This window comes from Silurus meridionalis, chromosome 16, assembly GCF_014805685.1.
Source record: "Silurus meridionalis isolate SWU-2019-XX chromosome 16, ASM1480568v1, whole genome shotgun sequence".
In the NCBI taxonomy this organism is placed as follows: domain Eukaryota; kingdom Metazoa; phylum Chordata; class Actinopteri; order Siluriformes; family Siluridae; genus Silurus; species Silurus meridionalis.
In genome coordinates, this window is record NC_060899.1 from 14,589,278 (window position 1) to 14,606,383 (window position 17,106).

General features: G+C 41.0%; 1 protein-coding gene across 13 annotated transcripts in view; it reads left to right on the plus strand.

The window, feature by feature from the left end:
* The window catches only part of LOC124399018 (cyclin-dependent kinase-like 5), an 88,236-nt gene extending 79,681 nt beyond the window's left edge, over positions 1 to 8,555 (plus strand). For 9 of the 13 annotated variants that reach the window (XM_046869645.1, XM_046869643.1, XM_046869652.1 and 6 more), the window contains 6 exons: positions 166 to 277; positions 437 to 545; positions 1,062 to 1,167; positions 1,378 to 1,503; positions 3,175 to 3,357; positions 4,167 to 8,555. In XM_046869645.1, coding sequence (XP_046725601.1) covers positions 166 to 277; positions 437 to 545; positions 1,062 to 1,167; positions 1,378 to 1,503; positions 3,175 to 3,357; positions 4,167 to 4,529 — 999 coding nt within the window. In that variant the 3' untranslated portion in view covers positions 4,530 to 8,555. The remainder of the gene's footprint in view (positions 1 to 165; positions 278 to 436; positions 546 to 1,061; positions 1,168 to 1,377; positions 1,504 to 3,174; positions 3,358 to 4,166) is intronic. The other 4 variants (XM_046869656.1, XM_046869646.1, XM_046869648.1 and 1 more) reach the window with 4 other exon arrangements.
* The last annotated feature ends 8,551 nt before the right edge of the window (positions 8,556 to 17,106 follow it).

A 17,106-nucleotide genomic window follows, 5' to 3' on the forward strand; every position in this document is an offset into this window, starting at 1 on the left:
GGCTTCTACTAATTAAGCTAATTGCTTCTAATGTGTTTTCGAATTTCTGATGCATTTCATTTCTTTCAGACGACCTGCTTTGCGAATCCAGAGTATATGTAAACATTCAACTCAGTATTCTCAGTGCCTTAATCAGAAGCAATCCGATCTTGTGATGTGTTGCAGGCAGCCATGTATCACGAGCAGCATCCAGAGGATGGAGGCCCATCCAAGGAGAACCGCATGGTCTACAGTGACTCAATGCCACGTCGGGTTGGCAGCTTCTACAGAGGTCAGTGTGAGTACACGCAATATCTCACACACACAAACTCACACACACACACACACACACACACACACACACACACACACACACACACACACACACACACATATCTTCACAAATTTTTTTAACCCTTCATTCTAAAATTGGTTATTTCCTGGGATTCGGTCTTAGTGCCATCCCCTAGACCGGATAACACTTTCCATGAGGGCAGCGGCCAGAGCTCAGGGGTGAACATGGAGAGCAGCAGCCACACCAAACGCCAGCCCACCTATGACCCCTGGTGAGCTTTAGCACACAGCACTTCTTTAGCACAAGTTAGCATGTTTGTTTTTGCAGATATAAAATAAAGCGTTCAATGTCCAAGTTGGTCGCTCTGGTCGCAGCCAGTCTGAATATATTATGTTTTTATAGAGTTCAGAGATTGTGACTAACATTACACCTTTAAACTGTGTCGACTTTAAAAGGTTGCTGAGCTCGCCCCCGGGTTGTGTACTTTTTGTAGCTAATGACAGAGTTGACATTTATAAATATCAGCAGGTTATTTTTAGTTTCTACCCCAGCTCTCTTGAATTCTCCAATCTAACTGGTCTGAAAGCATGTATTTGTTTTCTATTACATCGGCTCTAAACTTATGATTAGTTTTCTATAACAGCATGCCCCCTAGTGTTTTATTTCTTACTCAGATCTATGTGATATGTGATGTATAAATTTCTTTGATCCAATAATTTTTTTTAGGTCTTGCAATATATAAAATCACGTTCTCAGATTCGTCTACGTGGTGTGTGTTTTTCCGCAGGACGGGCCCCGAGGCACTGGATTTGGGTCCTCCAGAACCAGCCAAAGAGAAGGAGAAGCAAGGCTTTTTCAGAGCAATAAAGAAAAAGAAGAAGAAACCTCCAGCGGTCAGTGTTGGTACCCTGCACTGTTGCATCTGTTGAGGATTGTAGATTGAGTTGTGCATTTTATGTGTTTGGTGGCATTTCTGTCTATTCTTGCGTGTCCACACCCATACGTGTGTGTGTGTGTGTGTGTGTGTGTGTGTGTGTATGTATATGCTGTTTTTTTGTGTCTTAATGTCAGTCTTGTCAGTCTTGTGCCTCTTTATATTCCAGGTCGATGCCGGAGAAGCCAGAGGTCCTGTGATCAAGAAATCTCTTTTTCCTCTGTCTAGCTCAAAGCCTAGCTTTATCAAACATAACTCCTCAGAGAGAGTACTCCCTCTAGTGGCCACACCCATGGTACAAACGCCCATTAATATATCGAATGATACACATAACCTAATATACCGAATGATAACACACCTAACCACTAACCCTGTGCCATTCACATTGCATTGCATGCTATTAATATTATTAATCCATATTTATCGGCAAACGTTGACATGATCTGGTTTTTTGCGACTCACTTGATCCATGAGGTCTCCATCTTTCGGTAGAAATTTGTTTAGTTATATTCGGAATGTTCACATAGATGTTCTGATTTAGTGCATATACAAGAAATGTCGTTCTGTGAAGGCTGTATATATTGCGACCATTAAATGTGTGTTGTTAAAATGACATATGAAAAACATTTCAGTTACAATTATAGGGATTTGAACCTGTGACCTTCCGATCTAGAGTCCAATGCCTCAACCACATTCTTAACAGAATGCATTACTCTATAAGATAATATGACTTCTTATGTCTGAGGAAATGAACAAATATATTTTAAATCAGCGATATTTATATTATTAAATTACCTTACAATCACAAAACTACATCGCATTTACAAATGGCTCAGTATGTTGTAAAATAGAATGTTTTACAAGATAGAATCCGCCCTGTGTAATTATTTTATTCGAAAATTTAATGAACATAATACTATATATAAAAAAAGATTACTATTAATATAATGCAAATTTCTGTAAAACACAACATATAGTCAAAGTATTTATTATGTTTTATTTTTATTTCTTGTCCTCTCAAATATCGACGATTTGGCGTCTTTTTGTTACTCGGCTCCGATTATGTAACCTATTCAAGTCAATGTAAATAGGCTGTTACCATGGAAACCATAAGATGCCATCAGGCCGAGTGCATTAGTGTGAACCTGTAACTAGTGTCAGCGCTGCTGGTATAGAAAATGACTCAGCGACTGACCAATCGGAAATTCACCAGCGGTGCAAGATGGAAATTCATCATGCAGAATAAAGTATAAAACAGTGATAAGTTTTAATAGATTGCTACCACATTATAACATGATATATACGATATATTTATGGCATTTGGAATTCATTATCCAGAGAGACTTACAACTATAAATTCAGGGTTAAGGTTCTTGCTCAAGGGCCCAGCAGTGCAGCTTGGTGGTGCTGGGATTCGAACTCGTGTCCTTCCGATTTAAAGTTCAACGCTTTAACCACATTCCTAACAGAATTTTGATCAAAAATGATTCATTATAAGTATTATAAGTGATTATAGTATTAATTATACACATATAGCCTTTATAGAAAGTATTGTATTTAAGAAAGGATGGTCAGACCTCAAAGATCTGGGGTTTTCCTGGGCACACATGATGGTGGTGATGATGATGATGATGATGATGATGATGATGATGATGATGGTGATGATGATGATCAGCAGGAACAGCGTATATTAAAGAGAGGTTGAATTTCTGCCCCTGTTTGATTTGCATTTCTTCATTTGCCTCAACTAAGAGCTTAATGGGGGAAAAGAGTTCCTCAGGAGTGAGGACAGCAACTCAAAGACGATGTAAAATTTGTTCATTTGTTTTTGGATTTGCTTATTCGTTTTCTGATTTGTTGTATTTCAACTAGCCTGTCCTCTCTCCTGGTGGCATCTCAGCAAGCTTGGCTTTGCTCATTTGTTGGATATATTAGTCGATTCTGACTGTTGTTTGTCATCTGCCAGGTCCTGAACGAGGGACCAGATCAGGTGGTGGTGCAGAAATCGTCCCGGGGTTTTGGGCAGCAGGGCAGCAGCAGACACCGGACACGCAGCCGAGACCGGGAGAGGAGTAGAGATCGCGATCAGGAGCAGGAGAGAGACAGAGACGAGTGGCCGGCCGAGAGGCTCGCTGAACCTCACTCTCAGGTACTTCACTGAGAGAGAGAGATAAGATCTGATCCTCCCAGATTTCTGTAGATTGGATTAGCAGTGTTTTTACTTTCCATCGTCTAGAGTTTTGTCATCATTCCTAACGAGATTAGGTTTGTGGCAAAGCACCGATTTCAATAAAGTCTGGCGCTAAACATAACAGCGTAACCTACAAACAGACACTGCCCACATCCAATATTAGATTCTATACTATAAGGTTTAGGCTGGACTTCTACTCTAAATTAGGACAGAAAATGTCTATCTATCTATCTATCTATCTATCTATCTATCTATCTATCTATCTATCTATCTATCTATCTATTCATCTATCTATCTATCTATCTATCTATCTATCTATCTATCTATCTATCTATCTATCTATCTATCATCTATCTATCTATCTATCTATCTATCTCTATCTATCTATCTATCTATCTATCTATCTATCTATCTATCATCTATCTATCTATCTATCTATCTATCTATCTATCTATCTATCTATCCAGCCATCCATTCATCCATCTATCTGTCCTTCCAGTTAGTCATCCTTCAATCTATCTATTTATTTATCCAGCTAGTCATCCATTCATCCATCTACATTATCCATTATCTAATTTATTTATCCATCCATACATTCAGTTAACAATTTATACATCTATCCAACTATCGATCCATTTATCCATCCATCCATCCATCCATCCATCCATCCATCAATCCATCCATCCATCTGTTCATCTACACACAGCTATCTCCATTTATCACATTTTTTTATTTACTGATTCTGCCTTGCTGGTTTATCTCACCAGCCTCTCAGGTCTCTTCGCAAGCTTCTTCATCTCCCTGCCTCGTCCTCCAGCAAACCCTCTACACCAGACATGCGTTTCTCTCACGGCAACCCCACGTCTAAAGGAGGAAGCTTTGTGGAGTCTCGGGGTCACGTTGGAGCAGGAGGATCTGGAGGACCAAATCCGCCCATGTCTCGCCAGGGCGCCTATCCTCACGCTGGTCAGCTGGAATCCACATGGCACTCGTCAGCTCTGGGACGAGGGGAGGGAAACCCGTACCCAGAGCAGCTGGCATCCAAAGCCGGCCAGAACGGGCACGGCTTCGTCCGCTCGTCACGCTCACGCATGCCTAACCTCAACGACCTGAAAGAGACCGCACTTTAAACCGAGCCTGTTTCTCACATATAGCGCCGCCTGGAGAGCTGGAGGGGTAGAGCAAGAGCAAACACTGATGTATGCTTTTCATGAACAATAAGGGTAGGCCTAGACATGTCTTAAACTTTTTCTTTTCTTTTTTTTATTTTATCTTCCATATTTAATAGAGTTTGTAATATTATTTACGTATTGTATTTACTTTATTGTATTTTTTGTTATCAGAGAAATACGATTGAAACGAATATATATATATATAAAATATATCTTGTTAAGTATAAGATGTAAATAATAATTCTAATTCTATTATTGTGCATATAATAATTCTTATATTTGATTAAGAATGTCAAATGTTTGTGTATGAAATCTGAGTTTATAAAGAGGTAAGAATATCGTTACAATGCGCATCACAACTTTCTGTTACTTTTATATCTAAACTGATTCAGTGGACTCGGAAGAGAGTCAGACAAGAGTCGGGGGAGAGTCAGACGAGAGTCAGACGAGAGTCAGACAAGAGTCAGGCGCTCTCAGACTCTTGTTCTGGACGACCAGTTAGCTGATAAAATGCAAATATGGAGTCGGACGAGAGTCAATTAGAAGTCAGACGAGAGTCGGACGTTCTCAGACGCTTGTCTAGGATGACCTGTTAGCTAATAAAAATGCAAATGTGTATTTAGATGACAGTCGGGCAAGAGTCGTATGAGTGTCGGTGAGAGTCGGCCGAGAGTCAGACGAGAGTTGGGCGACAGTCAGACGAGAGTCGAACAAGAGTCAGACGCTCTCAAACTCATGTCTAGCACAACCAGTTAGCTGATAAAATGCAAATGTGGAGAAGGACGAGAGTCAGACGAGATTCAGACGAGAGAAAGATGCTCTCAGACGCTTGTCTAGGACGACCAGTTAGCTAATAAAATGCAACTTGTAACATTTCTCAAAGCTTTTAAAAGCACTGTAGGGCATGACACATACCAAATCCATTTTACAGAACTATACCACCATCTGCTGGCCATAGCTATTCACTACACACAATCACAGCCAAACAAAAACGAATAATAATAATAATAATTTTTTTTTTTTTTAAGCAAAATTGCTGCAAACATATGCAGTATCTTCTCATATGTAAAAGCCAGATGCCATTTGTATATTCTCAGGTTTAGTGTTAGATAAACACTGTAAATATTATTTTATTGCAATATTTTAAGACCAACACAGGAAAAAAACTAGTTTTTCAATTTCCTTCTAGGGATAAACACTTATATGAATGTTCGAAGGGGACGTTAGAAGCAAGAAGGATGCTTAATGCAATACATTAATCAATGAATTAATCATCAGTGCATCATGACAAAGGATTTTCTTTGGATGGGGTGCCAATATTTAAGCCACTAAAGATTTTGCTTATGGAAGCAGGGAAAAAGAGGGATATTGCAGGGGTGGACAAATCATAAATGAATGATAGTTTGGAAATGATTTGGTCTGGACAGAAAACTAATTATCTAGACTAGACTGTTTTTCACAGTTTACTAGTTTAGAGCTGTAATACAAAGCAAAGATGTAGAAAAAAAATGAGTGCGTTTTCAGATGTCCACAGAGAATCCTGTAGTCTTTATTCTCTATGATGTCGCATATCATGGTTTTTGGAGGAACGTGAGCAGAAGAGGTCATCAAAATGGTTGCAAGTCTACATCATTTTGTCTGGCAGTGCTGGAGAGGTTGTGTATGTGTGTGAAAGTCATAGCAATAGAATTTTATAAGAGTTTTATTTGTTTTATTTTTTTTACTGTAATGATTTGGGTTTGGTTTCATCAGTCGTTCTTTATCACTGCCTGTTTGCAATCCTGAAGAAATCCAAATGTCCGGTTAAGCAAATGCATTATGATGACCAGGACACAGCACGGGATTGTCATGAGGCAGGAACTGCTAGTAGTTATGTTCGATTTAAATAGAATTAATAAGTGGGAAATCTGTGCTAGAAAGCCAAAATATCAGTGATTGATGTCTCAACCGACTACGAATTTACAAAAGCACTTACATACAAAAAACTTGGGCTGTTAATTTGTCCACCCCTAGTTTAATTTCTTTAAATGGGCGATTTGTAATCTTTAGAAGGACACGAAAGCATTAAAATAATTTCCCATATATAATAATCTGTCCAAGTTGTTTTTCAGGGCACAAGTATTGAGCTCTGTTTGTGGGCGGAGCTCATTTCAAGGCTGTAAAAAAAACATCCAAAGTCTGATTCTGAGAAATGTAGACAGATCGAATTGATTGCAAAACTGAAAATTACATTTCTAGCTGTGCAGCTCTAACTGTAGGTGGAGCTCTAACTGTAGGTGGTGCTCTAACTGTAGGTGGAGCTCTAACTGTAGGTGGAGCTCTAACTGTAGGTGGCGCTCTAACTGTGGGTAAAGCTCTATCTGTAGGTGAAGTTCTAGCTGTGGGTGGAGCTCTAACTGTTGATGAAGCTCTAGCTGTGGGTGGAGCGCTAGGTGTGGGTGGAGTTCTAGCTGTAGGTGGAGCTCTAACTGTTAATAAAGCTCTAGCTGTGGGTGGAGCTCTAAATTTTGGTAAAGCTCTAGCTGTGGGTGGAGCTCTAAATGTTGGTGAAGCTGTAGCTGTGGGTGGAGCGCTAACTGTGGGTGGAGTTCTAGCTGTGGGTGGAGCTCTAAATGTTGGTGAAGCTGTAGCTGTGGGTGGAGCTCTAGCTGTGGGTGAAGCTCAAAATTTTAGTGAAGCTGTAGCTGTGGGTGGAGCTCTAGCTGTGGGTGGAGCACTAAATGTTGTTAAAGCTCTAGCTGTGGGTGAAGCTCTAAATGTTGGTGAAGCTCTAGCTGTGGGTGGAGCTCTAAATGTTGGTGAAGCTGTTGCTGTGGGTGGAGCTCTAGCTGTGGGTGGAGCTCTAAATGTTAGTCAAGCTGTAGCTGTGGGTGGAGCTTTAGCTGTGGGTGGAGCTCTAAATGTTGGTGAAGCTGTAGCTGTGGGTGGAGCTTTAGCTGTGGTTGGAGCTCTAAATGTTGGTGAAGCTCTAACTGTGGGTGATGCTTGTTTCAGGGCCAGAAATAAAACCCAATAAATGAAGAAATGGCAACACGGAGAATTACACGCAGTTCATATTTCCGAAACAATACGACTTGACAATTGCGTGTCTAGAAATGTTACAAACCGCCCCTTTAAAAGAGACCTGGTCAGCTGACTTTAATAAAAGCTTTTTGATATTGTGAGATCATTAGAAGAAGGTTCGAGCTTCTTTAACATTACCGACATAAACACCAGCATCGTACAACATATATCAGGAGTTTTTTGATAAACGGAGACACCCCATAAAATGAACAACCTCCCGCTGATACACCTTACACCGCCGAGAGTCTATAGCCTTAACTCAGACAACAAAATAAACAAACACACCAACGATAACAAACAAACACTCTACGCAACGTCATAGAACGACTCGGTTTCCTTAACAGTGCACTTTAAATAAAAGGTAAAAAAAAAAAAACTAGACGAGATGTTTATGAGCTGAACAAGCTTCTGTCTCTTGATGCGGTGTACAGTAATAACCAAACGTGTAACTGGGTATAACATCCTATCTTAGGAGTCTTTTTTTCTATATCGTATTTGTGATATATGCAGTAAATATTTATATATTCCAGGTACTGCAGCTTAACAGTGGAACTCATGGTTGTCTCTGTTGGATGTGTGGAACCTGGGATGGAAAAAAACTAGGGGGGGGGGTTACAGTAGACTCTGGAACATACGACATTAATACTAACGTGTGACTATTTGTTTTGGTTCAATTTAGATCAGCAGGATTGAAATTAGGGGGAAAAAAAAAAGACGAACGCTTGAATAGAAAACCCGGTAGCATAGATCGTTAATGTTCTCATCTTCAGTGGCGAGTGTTCATTCGTAAAATGGGTAAAAACCGCCGTCACGAGGGAGACGTTCGCTTCTCAATACTGTTTCCTGTTTACACCCTGTTATTGGACAGTAATCTCTCAATAAACCTTGTGGACTCTATTTTGATTTCACAAAAAAAAGGAATTGTGTTTATTTATTTTTTTCTTTGCAGGAAGGTTCATTATGTGTTCTCACCCTCTCAAACAGCTTCCTGTCCTTCTCCGTCGCTCAGAGTCAGTGTGCATTTCACACCTGGGTCTTCAGTGGCGTCCCACCTGTGTCATATAGACATTTAGACTTATAGAGAAACGCAGTAGAACAGAGCGCTGCATCACACAGGAAGTTTATACAGTGAAAAGGAACGTCATTACCAAAGCAGGAAACATAATCAACTCAAATAAACACGTCTCCTTTCACTGTAGCCGCAGCTGCACATCATCTCCAGCACAAGCGTCGATATTCACCTCATCAAATGACCTTCTGGTTTCCGTGCATTTTTTTTTTCATGTATTACTTCTTTTTCAAAGGATTCGAAACGTCTTTATCAGTGTACCTGCAACCAAATCAAATTCTTCAACCATTATAGAATAAAAAAAACATCCACACGAATATATTTAAGCTTGTGCAGTTTGCTACAGATGCAGGATGCAAGCGCTGACTAGTGCGCTTTCTGACCAGCCAATCAAAAGACGTGAAAAATGCCGACATGATTGGACGCCTGCTAGAGGGCCTCGGTGACTCCAGTTTAAATTTTGATTGGTTAAAGTGACAACGTCAATCAACATGGCTAAACAAGCCCATCGATCCTGATTGGCTTACGGAAGATACCTTTGACCCCGGCAACACGTGATGTGACGTCTCAAATGTGATTGGATAGAAACTCTGACCTAAGCTTCCACTTGGGTGCGCTGCAGAGAAAAGCTATGACATGAAGAATATTAAGAAAAAATATATGAAAAAAAATGTTATACTATATCATATGACATTACATGACATTATTCAGACTGTGTGACATTCATTCATTCATTCATTCCGTAGTTCACTCTGCTGTTAGAAAGCACACAGACAAAGACGAATTTTTTAATGCGAAACTTAAAGCCGTTAAAAAAAAACAACCTGAGATCATCTGTTAATCTGTTCAGATATAATATGTAATGTTTATTGCCCTCTGCTGCCTGTGATGAGAATTGCAGTTTTGATGAAAACATGAACCTTCAATTTTCCCAAATGCACACTCCTTTTACTCTGATAGGTTGTGTTGTGTTGTGTTGTGTTTTATGTGTACTTGTTGTGTTGTGTTATTTATTGTTTTGTTGTTTGTGTTTTGTTTCGCTGTGTTGTGTTGCATATTATTGTGTTTTTTGTTTTGTGTTGCCTTTTCTTTGTTGTTATTGTTGTTGTTGGGTTTTTATTTTGTGTTTTGCTTTGCTCTGTTGTGTTTTGTTTTGTTGCATATTGTGTTGTTTTTTGTTGTGTTCTGTTTTGGTTTTTGTGCTGCATTATGTTTTGTTTTTGATGTGTTGAGTTTTTGTTTTGTTTTGTATTATTTTGCTGTGTTGTGTTGTTTTTCTTATTTTGCCGTATTTATTTGTTTTGCTTTGCTCTGTTGTGTTTTGTTTTTGCTCTGTTGTGTTGAGTTGAATGTGCTGAGAAATGGGAGGTGCTCCGTTTCAGATAGAAGTGGTGCTCACGGAAAGAAAAAAACAGTTCCCAATATACAATATGGCCGACTTCCTGTTGGGCACAGTGATTGAACAGGAGTGTAAAATTTGTGTTTGTCTTAAGAAACCACGTGGCTGCCAGATTTATCTATCTAGAAGCTTGTATTTCTGCAAGCCAGAGCCGGCTCCAACAGACATAATGGTGGTCTAAACTCTAAATACTGCGGTCCAAATGTTATTGACACCACATGATGTGTGTTTGGGCGAAACCTAACTTAACTCATCAAAACTAAACTTGAACCCATTGCATAAGCCGTATTTAGAGGTCAATATGTGCAAATTTAAGAAAGAAATGTTGAGCTTACTGGATTTGGATTCAAACTTTTTCCAGAACCTGGTGGCCATCATTTCTGATCTTTTGCACCATCATACATGAGTTTAATAAAACATTCCTTGGTGTTTGGACTGTAACCATCCTTTTTGTAATGTTTTCCACCATTATACAGAAGAAAACATTTGTTGGTGCTTGTTTCCTAAATATAACTCAATAACAGTCCATAAAAACATTGGGGTTTGGATGCTTGAAGTCAGTTCATTGGCACGGTTTTGGTCATGTGACTAATTACATCATACTGCTACAATAAAAAAGCCAAACAAATTTTAACATGTAATAAGTTGCATTTCACAAAAAAAAAAAACAGAACTATTATTACAAACTAAAACAAAACACGTTTATAGAATTAAATGGGTTCATTTGAAGAGTTAATCAGGAAGCTCCTCCCCCAATCAGGAAGCTCCTCCCCCAGCAATCAGTTCAGGGCTTCTAATGAGGATATGAAGCACCTGTGTAAGGGCTTGAAAAGACAAACAGGAGCCCTGTTTCTGCTTCATTAGACTTTCTGGTTCATTGGTGTGTTGGTGAAAGTTTTGTGTTGCAGCTTTTATAATGAAAACCCAGCAGAGTGCAGCAGACCTGAAGAAGCTGAAGCAGAAGAGTGTGAACAGAAAAGCCCGGAAACCAGTCGTGGCTTATTCCAACTATATTTACAAACTGAAGAAGGTGTGTTGATTAAAACCTGGATTTTTATTTACATTTTCATTACTGTGTTCTTTAAAAAATGCATTCGGAAATATTTATAAAAAAGCATGTTTCATTGTGTGTAATTTGTGTAGCACATTGGCTTTTGTGCAGTTGTGTATTAATGAATGATTTAATATTTTGACTGTTAATTTGATATTCTGGTTTGTCTATGAAACAAACTAGTGCATGTTCTCGCATTTGAGCAGCTTGAAATGATCTTTTCCTCACCAGTCTTTTGCTTTGCCATCTGGTTGGTCAGAAGGTGTTTAAGGTGTTACTTATTTATGGAGCACTTAACATTTGATCATAAATGGGTTGGGGGGGGTTGGGGTCTGTAAAAAAGAATTTAAGAAGGTAAAATTGAAGGAGTCTCCAGTTTCAGTGCTTGTTAATGGTCAGGTTACAGCACAGGGAAAATTCAGACCTGAAATAATTTTTTTGTTTTGGCTGATTTGAAGAATTGACCATTTACAACTGCTGTAATAAGAGAATCGGGTATTTAAAGTACTAGATTACTGTATGAAGTGAGACTTGATGCTGCGTAACCCCGAACTGATGAACAAACTTGAAGTGAGCGATTGAAAGACGGTTTATGGTAAAGCTTTTTGTGCGGCTGTTTGATTCAAAAGTACTACAAATATAACGTCTAGACGGTTCTACTTTAGCTGTTCCATAAGCTGATCAGCCAAGTCTGTATTAAAAGTGGTTCTTGAGGGTTGTACCTTTTTTGGGGAACAGGTTTGTTCTTAACCAGCACACACACACACCTCTTAAACAATTTTATTTAAGTAATGAAATGCTCCACTATATGCCTCATCAGATTACTGTATTTAATTAGTATTTGCACAAGTAACTCTTCTATGAAATATTAATGTGAATTGAGCCTTGATGCTGCATAATTTAGAAATGAGCTGTTTAAAAGACTGAGGCTGTTTATGGTAAAGCTTCTGCTGTGGAACGAGTCTCCACCATCTGATCTTTAGCCCTTCTCGCTCTAGCTTTTCTTCAAGAACGGTGTCTCAATGGAGCCAGTTTGACACTTTCTTGGGGGGCAAATCTTAAATTGCATGTTATATCCCCCCCACCCCCTCTTTGTTCCTGTCTGCTGCAGGTGAGCCTGGCTGTGACCGACACTGTCATGGTACCAGGATGGTTGCGAACAGCGTTGTGTCCAGACGTCGGGACTGAGGCCGCACGCCTCGCCAAGTTGAACGGGCGTGGCACGATTACTCAGCGTGAGGTGTGCTCTGCTGTACGCACGCTCCAGAAGGTCACGCAGAGGACCACCGGCACACAGTGACTCTTATTGGAACTTGAAATATACGTTTTTACCCTGAAGTTCAAATAAAGATGTTTTAATATAAAGCGGTCGTACGACATCCTGATATCACGTGTGTCTCGCAGGCAGAATGACTAAAACCAGAATATTTGGTTTTACCTTGTTCTCCAGCTTGGACCTCACTGACCAGAAATCCAAGTGTCCCTCAGGGTTCTTAAATGTGTTTTTTCTCTTCTAGCCTACAATTTCAGAAATTGTATTTAATTTCTGATCATGTCCTGTTTTTAGCTAGAAAGAGGAGACTAAATTGCTGTAGTTTAGGGATGGAGAGCGTGAGTGATGGCTTGATTGCAATAGTGAGTGATGGAGATGTTGGATAGATTTATATACTGCATATACGAATAGTATCAAAAGTGAGTACACCCCTCATATTAAAGTAGTCATTGTGCAGCTTGTATAACATTGTTTTTACTGTCCACTAAAAATAACATGCAGCCGTTATCTAAATATCTGGCAACAACAGTGAGTACACCCTAAGTGATAACAGCTGTACTTTGTGTAACAGTGCAAAGCCACATGTCCTTTCTTTTTAGTCTGCTTGACAGGACAACACAATTTTCTGTATCTTGTATTAAAGCAGTTACAATTTGGTGCTTGGGGTCCAATTCTCTCATACTGACCACTGGATGTTCAACATGGCGCCTCTCCACAAAGAGGCCGAGGAGAAAAGATTGGTAACAGAGTTACAGTAGTGTTCAGGGTCATACAGAGGTTTTTGCAGACTGGTTCTACGTCCTTGTGCTGTGCGTCACTTTTTTTTTTTTTTTTTGCAAGCTATTTAGACAATGGCTGTGGGTGATTTTCAGAAGACAGCAAATCGGTACTGTATACAAACTGCACATTGATTTCTCTAAAATATATCCAAATTTCATTTCTATAGTGTTGTCCTGTGTGTGTGTGTGTGTGTGTGTGTGTGTGTGTAAACACACAGTATCTCTCAAAAGTGAGTACAACAAACATTTTATTACATTGTCCTCAAGGGACAATACTAACCCAGCCATTATGGATGCACAAGCCAGTGCACTCTTAGTGCCGGCCCCAAGCCCGGATAAATGGGGAGGGTTGCGTTAGGAAGGGCATCCAGCGTAAAAACGTGCCAAATCAAATATGCGGGTCACAAATAAGAATTTCATACCGGATCGGTCGAGGCCCGGGTTAACAACGACCGCCACAGGTATCGTTAGCCGACAGGGTACCGGTGGAAATTGGGCTACTGTTGGCCGAAGGAGGAGAAGGAGAGGAGGAAGACGTCTACAGAGACGGCAGAGAAAGGAGCAGTGTAGGAGACTGGAGGTTCGGGTTGGTACGTTAAATGTTGGTACTATGACAGGTAAAGGGAGAGAGGTAGCTGATATGATGGAGAGGAGAAAGGTAGATATGCTGTGTGTTCAGGAGACCAAGTGGAAAGGGAGTAAGGCCAGGAACATTGGAGGTGGGTTTAAACTGTTTTATCATGGTGTGGATGGAAGAGAAATGGTGTAGGGGTGATTCTGAAGGAAGAGTACAGTAAGAGTGTAGTGGAGGTGAAGAGAGTTTCTGATAGGGTGATGATCGTGAAGGTGGAAGTTGAAGGGATGATGATAAATGTCATCAGTGCCTATGCTCCACAAGTTGGCTGTGAGATGGAGGAGAAGGAAAGATTCTGGAGTGAATTAGATGAAGTGGTAGATGGTGTACCTAGGAAAGAACGATTGGTGATTGGGGCAGACTTTAATGGGCATGTAGGTGAAGGGAACAGAGGTGATGAGGAGGTGATGGGTAGGTATGGTTTTAAGGAGAGGAATGTGGAAGGGCAAATGGTGGTAGATTTTGCTAAAAGGATGGAAATGGCAGTGGTGAACACTTATTTTAAGAAGAAGGAGGATCATAGGGTGACGTATAAGAGTGGAGGAAGGTGCACACAGGTGGACTATGTGTTATGCAGGAGATGCAACCTGAAGGAGATTGGAGACTGTAAGGTGTTGGCAGGGGACAGTGTAGCTAGACAGCATCGGATGGTGGTCTGTAGAATGGTTTTGGAGGTGAAGAAGAAGAGGAGAAACTGAAGGAGGAAGACTGTAGTGTGAGGTTCAGGGAAGAGGTCAGACAGTGGCTTGGTGGTGGTGAAGAGGTGCTGGATGATTGGGCAACTACTGCAGGAGTGATGAGGGAGGCAGCTAGAAAAGTACTTGGTGTGACATCTGGAAATAGAAAGCAAGACAAGGAGACGTGGTGGTGGAATGAGGAAGTGCAGGAGAGCATTAGGGAAAGAGGTTGGCAAAACAGAAGTGGGATAGACAGAGTGATGAGAAAAGTAGGCAGGAGTACAAGGAGATGCGGCAGCAGGTAAAGAGGATGTGGCGAAAGCCAAGGAAAAGGCATATGAGGAGCTGTATGAGAGGTTGGACACTAAGGAAGGAGAAAAGGATTTATACCGATTGGCCAGGCAGAGGGACCGAGCTGGGACAAGTTAGAGCAGTAAAGGATGGAGAGGAAATGTGTTGACTAGTGAGGAGAGTGTGTTGAGAAGGTGGAGGGAGTATTTTGAGCAGCTGATGAATGAGGAAAATCAGAGAGAGAAGGTTGGATGATGTGGAGTTGGTGAAGCAGGATGTAGATAGGATTAGTAAGGAGGAAGTGAGAGCAGCGATTAAGAGGATGAAGAGTGGAAAGTCGGTTGGACCAGATGACATACCGGTAGAAGCGTGGAGATGTTTAGGAGAGATGGCAGTGGGTTTTGACCAGATTGTTTAACAGGATTTTGGAAGGTGAGAAGATGCCTGAGGAATGGAGAAGAAGTGTGCTGGTACCGATCTTTAAGCATAAAGGAGATGTGCAGTCTTGCAGTAACTACAGGGGAATTAAGTTGATCAGTCACACCATGAAGTTATGGGAAAGAGTAGTGGAAGCCAGGCTGAGAGAAGAGGTGACCATCTGTGAGCAACAGTATGGTTTCATGCCGAGGAAGAGCACCACAGATGCCTTATTTGCTTTGAGGATGTTGATGGAGAAGTATAGAGAAGGACAGAAGGAATTGCATTGTGTATTTGTGGATTTAGAGAAAGCGTCGACAGAGTGCCAAGAGAGGAGTTGTGGTATTGTATGAGGAAGTCAGGTGTGTCAGAGAAGTATGTGAGGGTGGTGCAGGACATGTATGAGGACAGTGTGACGGCAGTGAAGTGTGCAGTAGGTACGACAGACTGGTTCAGGGTGAAGGTTGGACTGCATCAAGGATCGGCCCTGAGCCCTTTCCTGTTTGCAGTGGTGATGGACAGGTTGACGGACGAGGTCAGACAGGAGTCTCCTGGACTATGATGTTTGCGGATGATATTGTGATTTGTGGTGAGAGTAGGGAGCAGGTTGAGAAGAGCCTGGAGAGGTGGAGATATGCGTTGGAGAGAAGGGGAATGAGAGTCAGTAGGAGTAAGACAGAGTACATGTGTGTGAATGAGAGGGAGGGGAGTGGAGTGATGCAGTTGCAGGGAGAAGAGGTGGAAAAGGTGGAGGAGTTCAGGTACCTGGGGTCAACAGTGCAAAGTAATGGAGAGTGTGTTAGAGAAGTAAAGAAAAGAGTGCAGGCAGGGTGGAGTGGGTGGAGAAAAGTGGCAGGAGTGATTTGTGATAGAAGATCTATCACTGCAAGAATGAAAGGGAAAGTTTATAGGGCTGTGGTGAGACCTGCGATGTTGTATGGATTAGAGACAGTGGCATTGAGTAAAAGACAGGAGATGGAGCTGGAGGTAGCAGAGCTGAAGATGTTGAGGTTTTCGTTGGGAGTGACGAGGATGGACAAGATTAGACATGAGTTTATTAGAGGGACAGCGCATGTAGGATGTTTTGGTGACAAGGTGAGGGAGGTGAGATTGAGATGGTTTGGACATGTGCAAAGGAGGGACATGAATTATATTGGTAGAAGAATGCTGAGGATGGAGCCACCAGGTAGGAGGAAAAGAGGAAGGCCAAGGAGGAGGTTCATGGATGTGGTGAGGGAAGACATGCAGGTAGTTGGTGTGAAAGAGGCAGATGTAGAGGACAGGGTGGTATGGAGACGGATGATCCGCTGTGGCGACCCCTAATGGGAGCAGCCGAAAGAAGAAGAAGTCCTCAAGGGACAATACTATACTGGAATACAATATTATACTGGGATTGATTTCATTACAAGAGCCTTCTGATCAGTGGTGTTTTCCAGTGCCACTAGATGCCACTAGATGTCGCAATAACGCTTAAAAAAAATTCTTGTCTCAATAATTCGGTTTTCGGTGATTTAACGTCATGTAGTAAAGTGAAATATTGTGGTTCTTTATTTCTATGATGCGTTGCTCATACGAGTAAATCTGGTGTTGGAAAAAAAAAAAAACATTCACAATATTAACCCAAGCAATTTTTCTCTTTTCTCTTTCTTTACAAAACACATAAATCCCCTTCAGATGAGCATATAAAAGCCCACTCTCTTCCTTAAGACCGTGATTTATATCCCATTGTATATATTACTGATATTTCTCACCCAGACTGGGTTATACCCTAACAATTAGAGTTATTATAAAAGAAAAGGGGCGTGGCTACACGGGGGATTAGCGCCTACTATCAGACCAGCCAATCAGAGCTTGTTGAGCTCCCTGAGGTGGGCGTGGATAA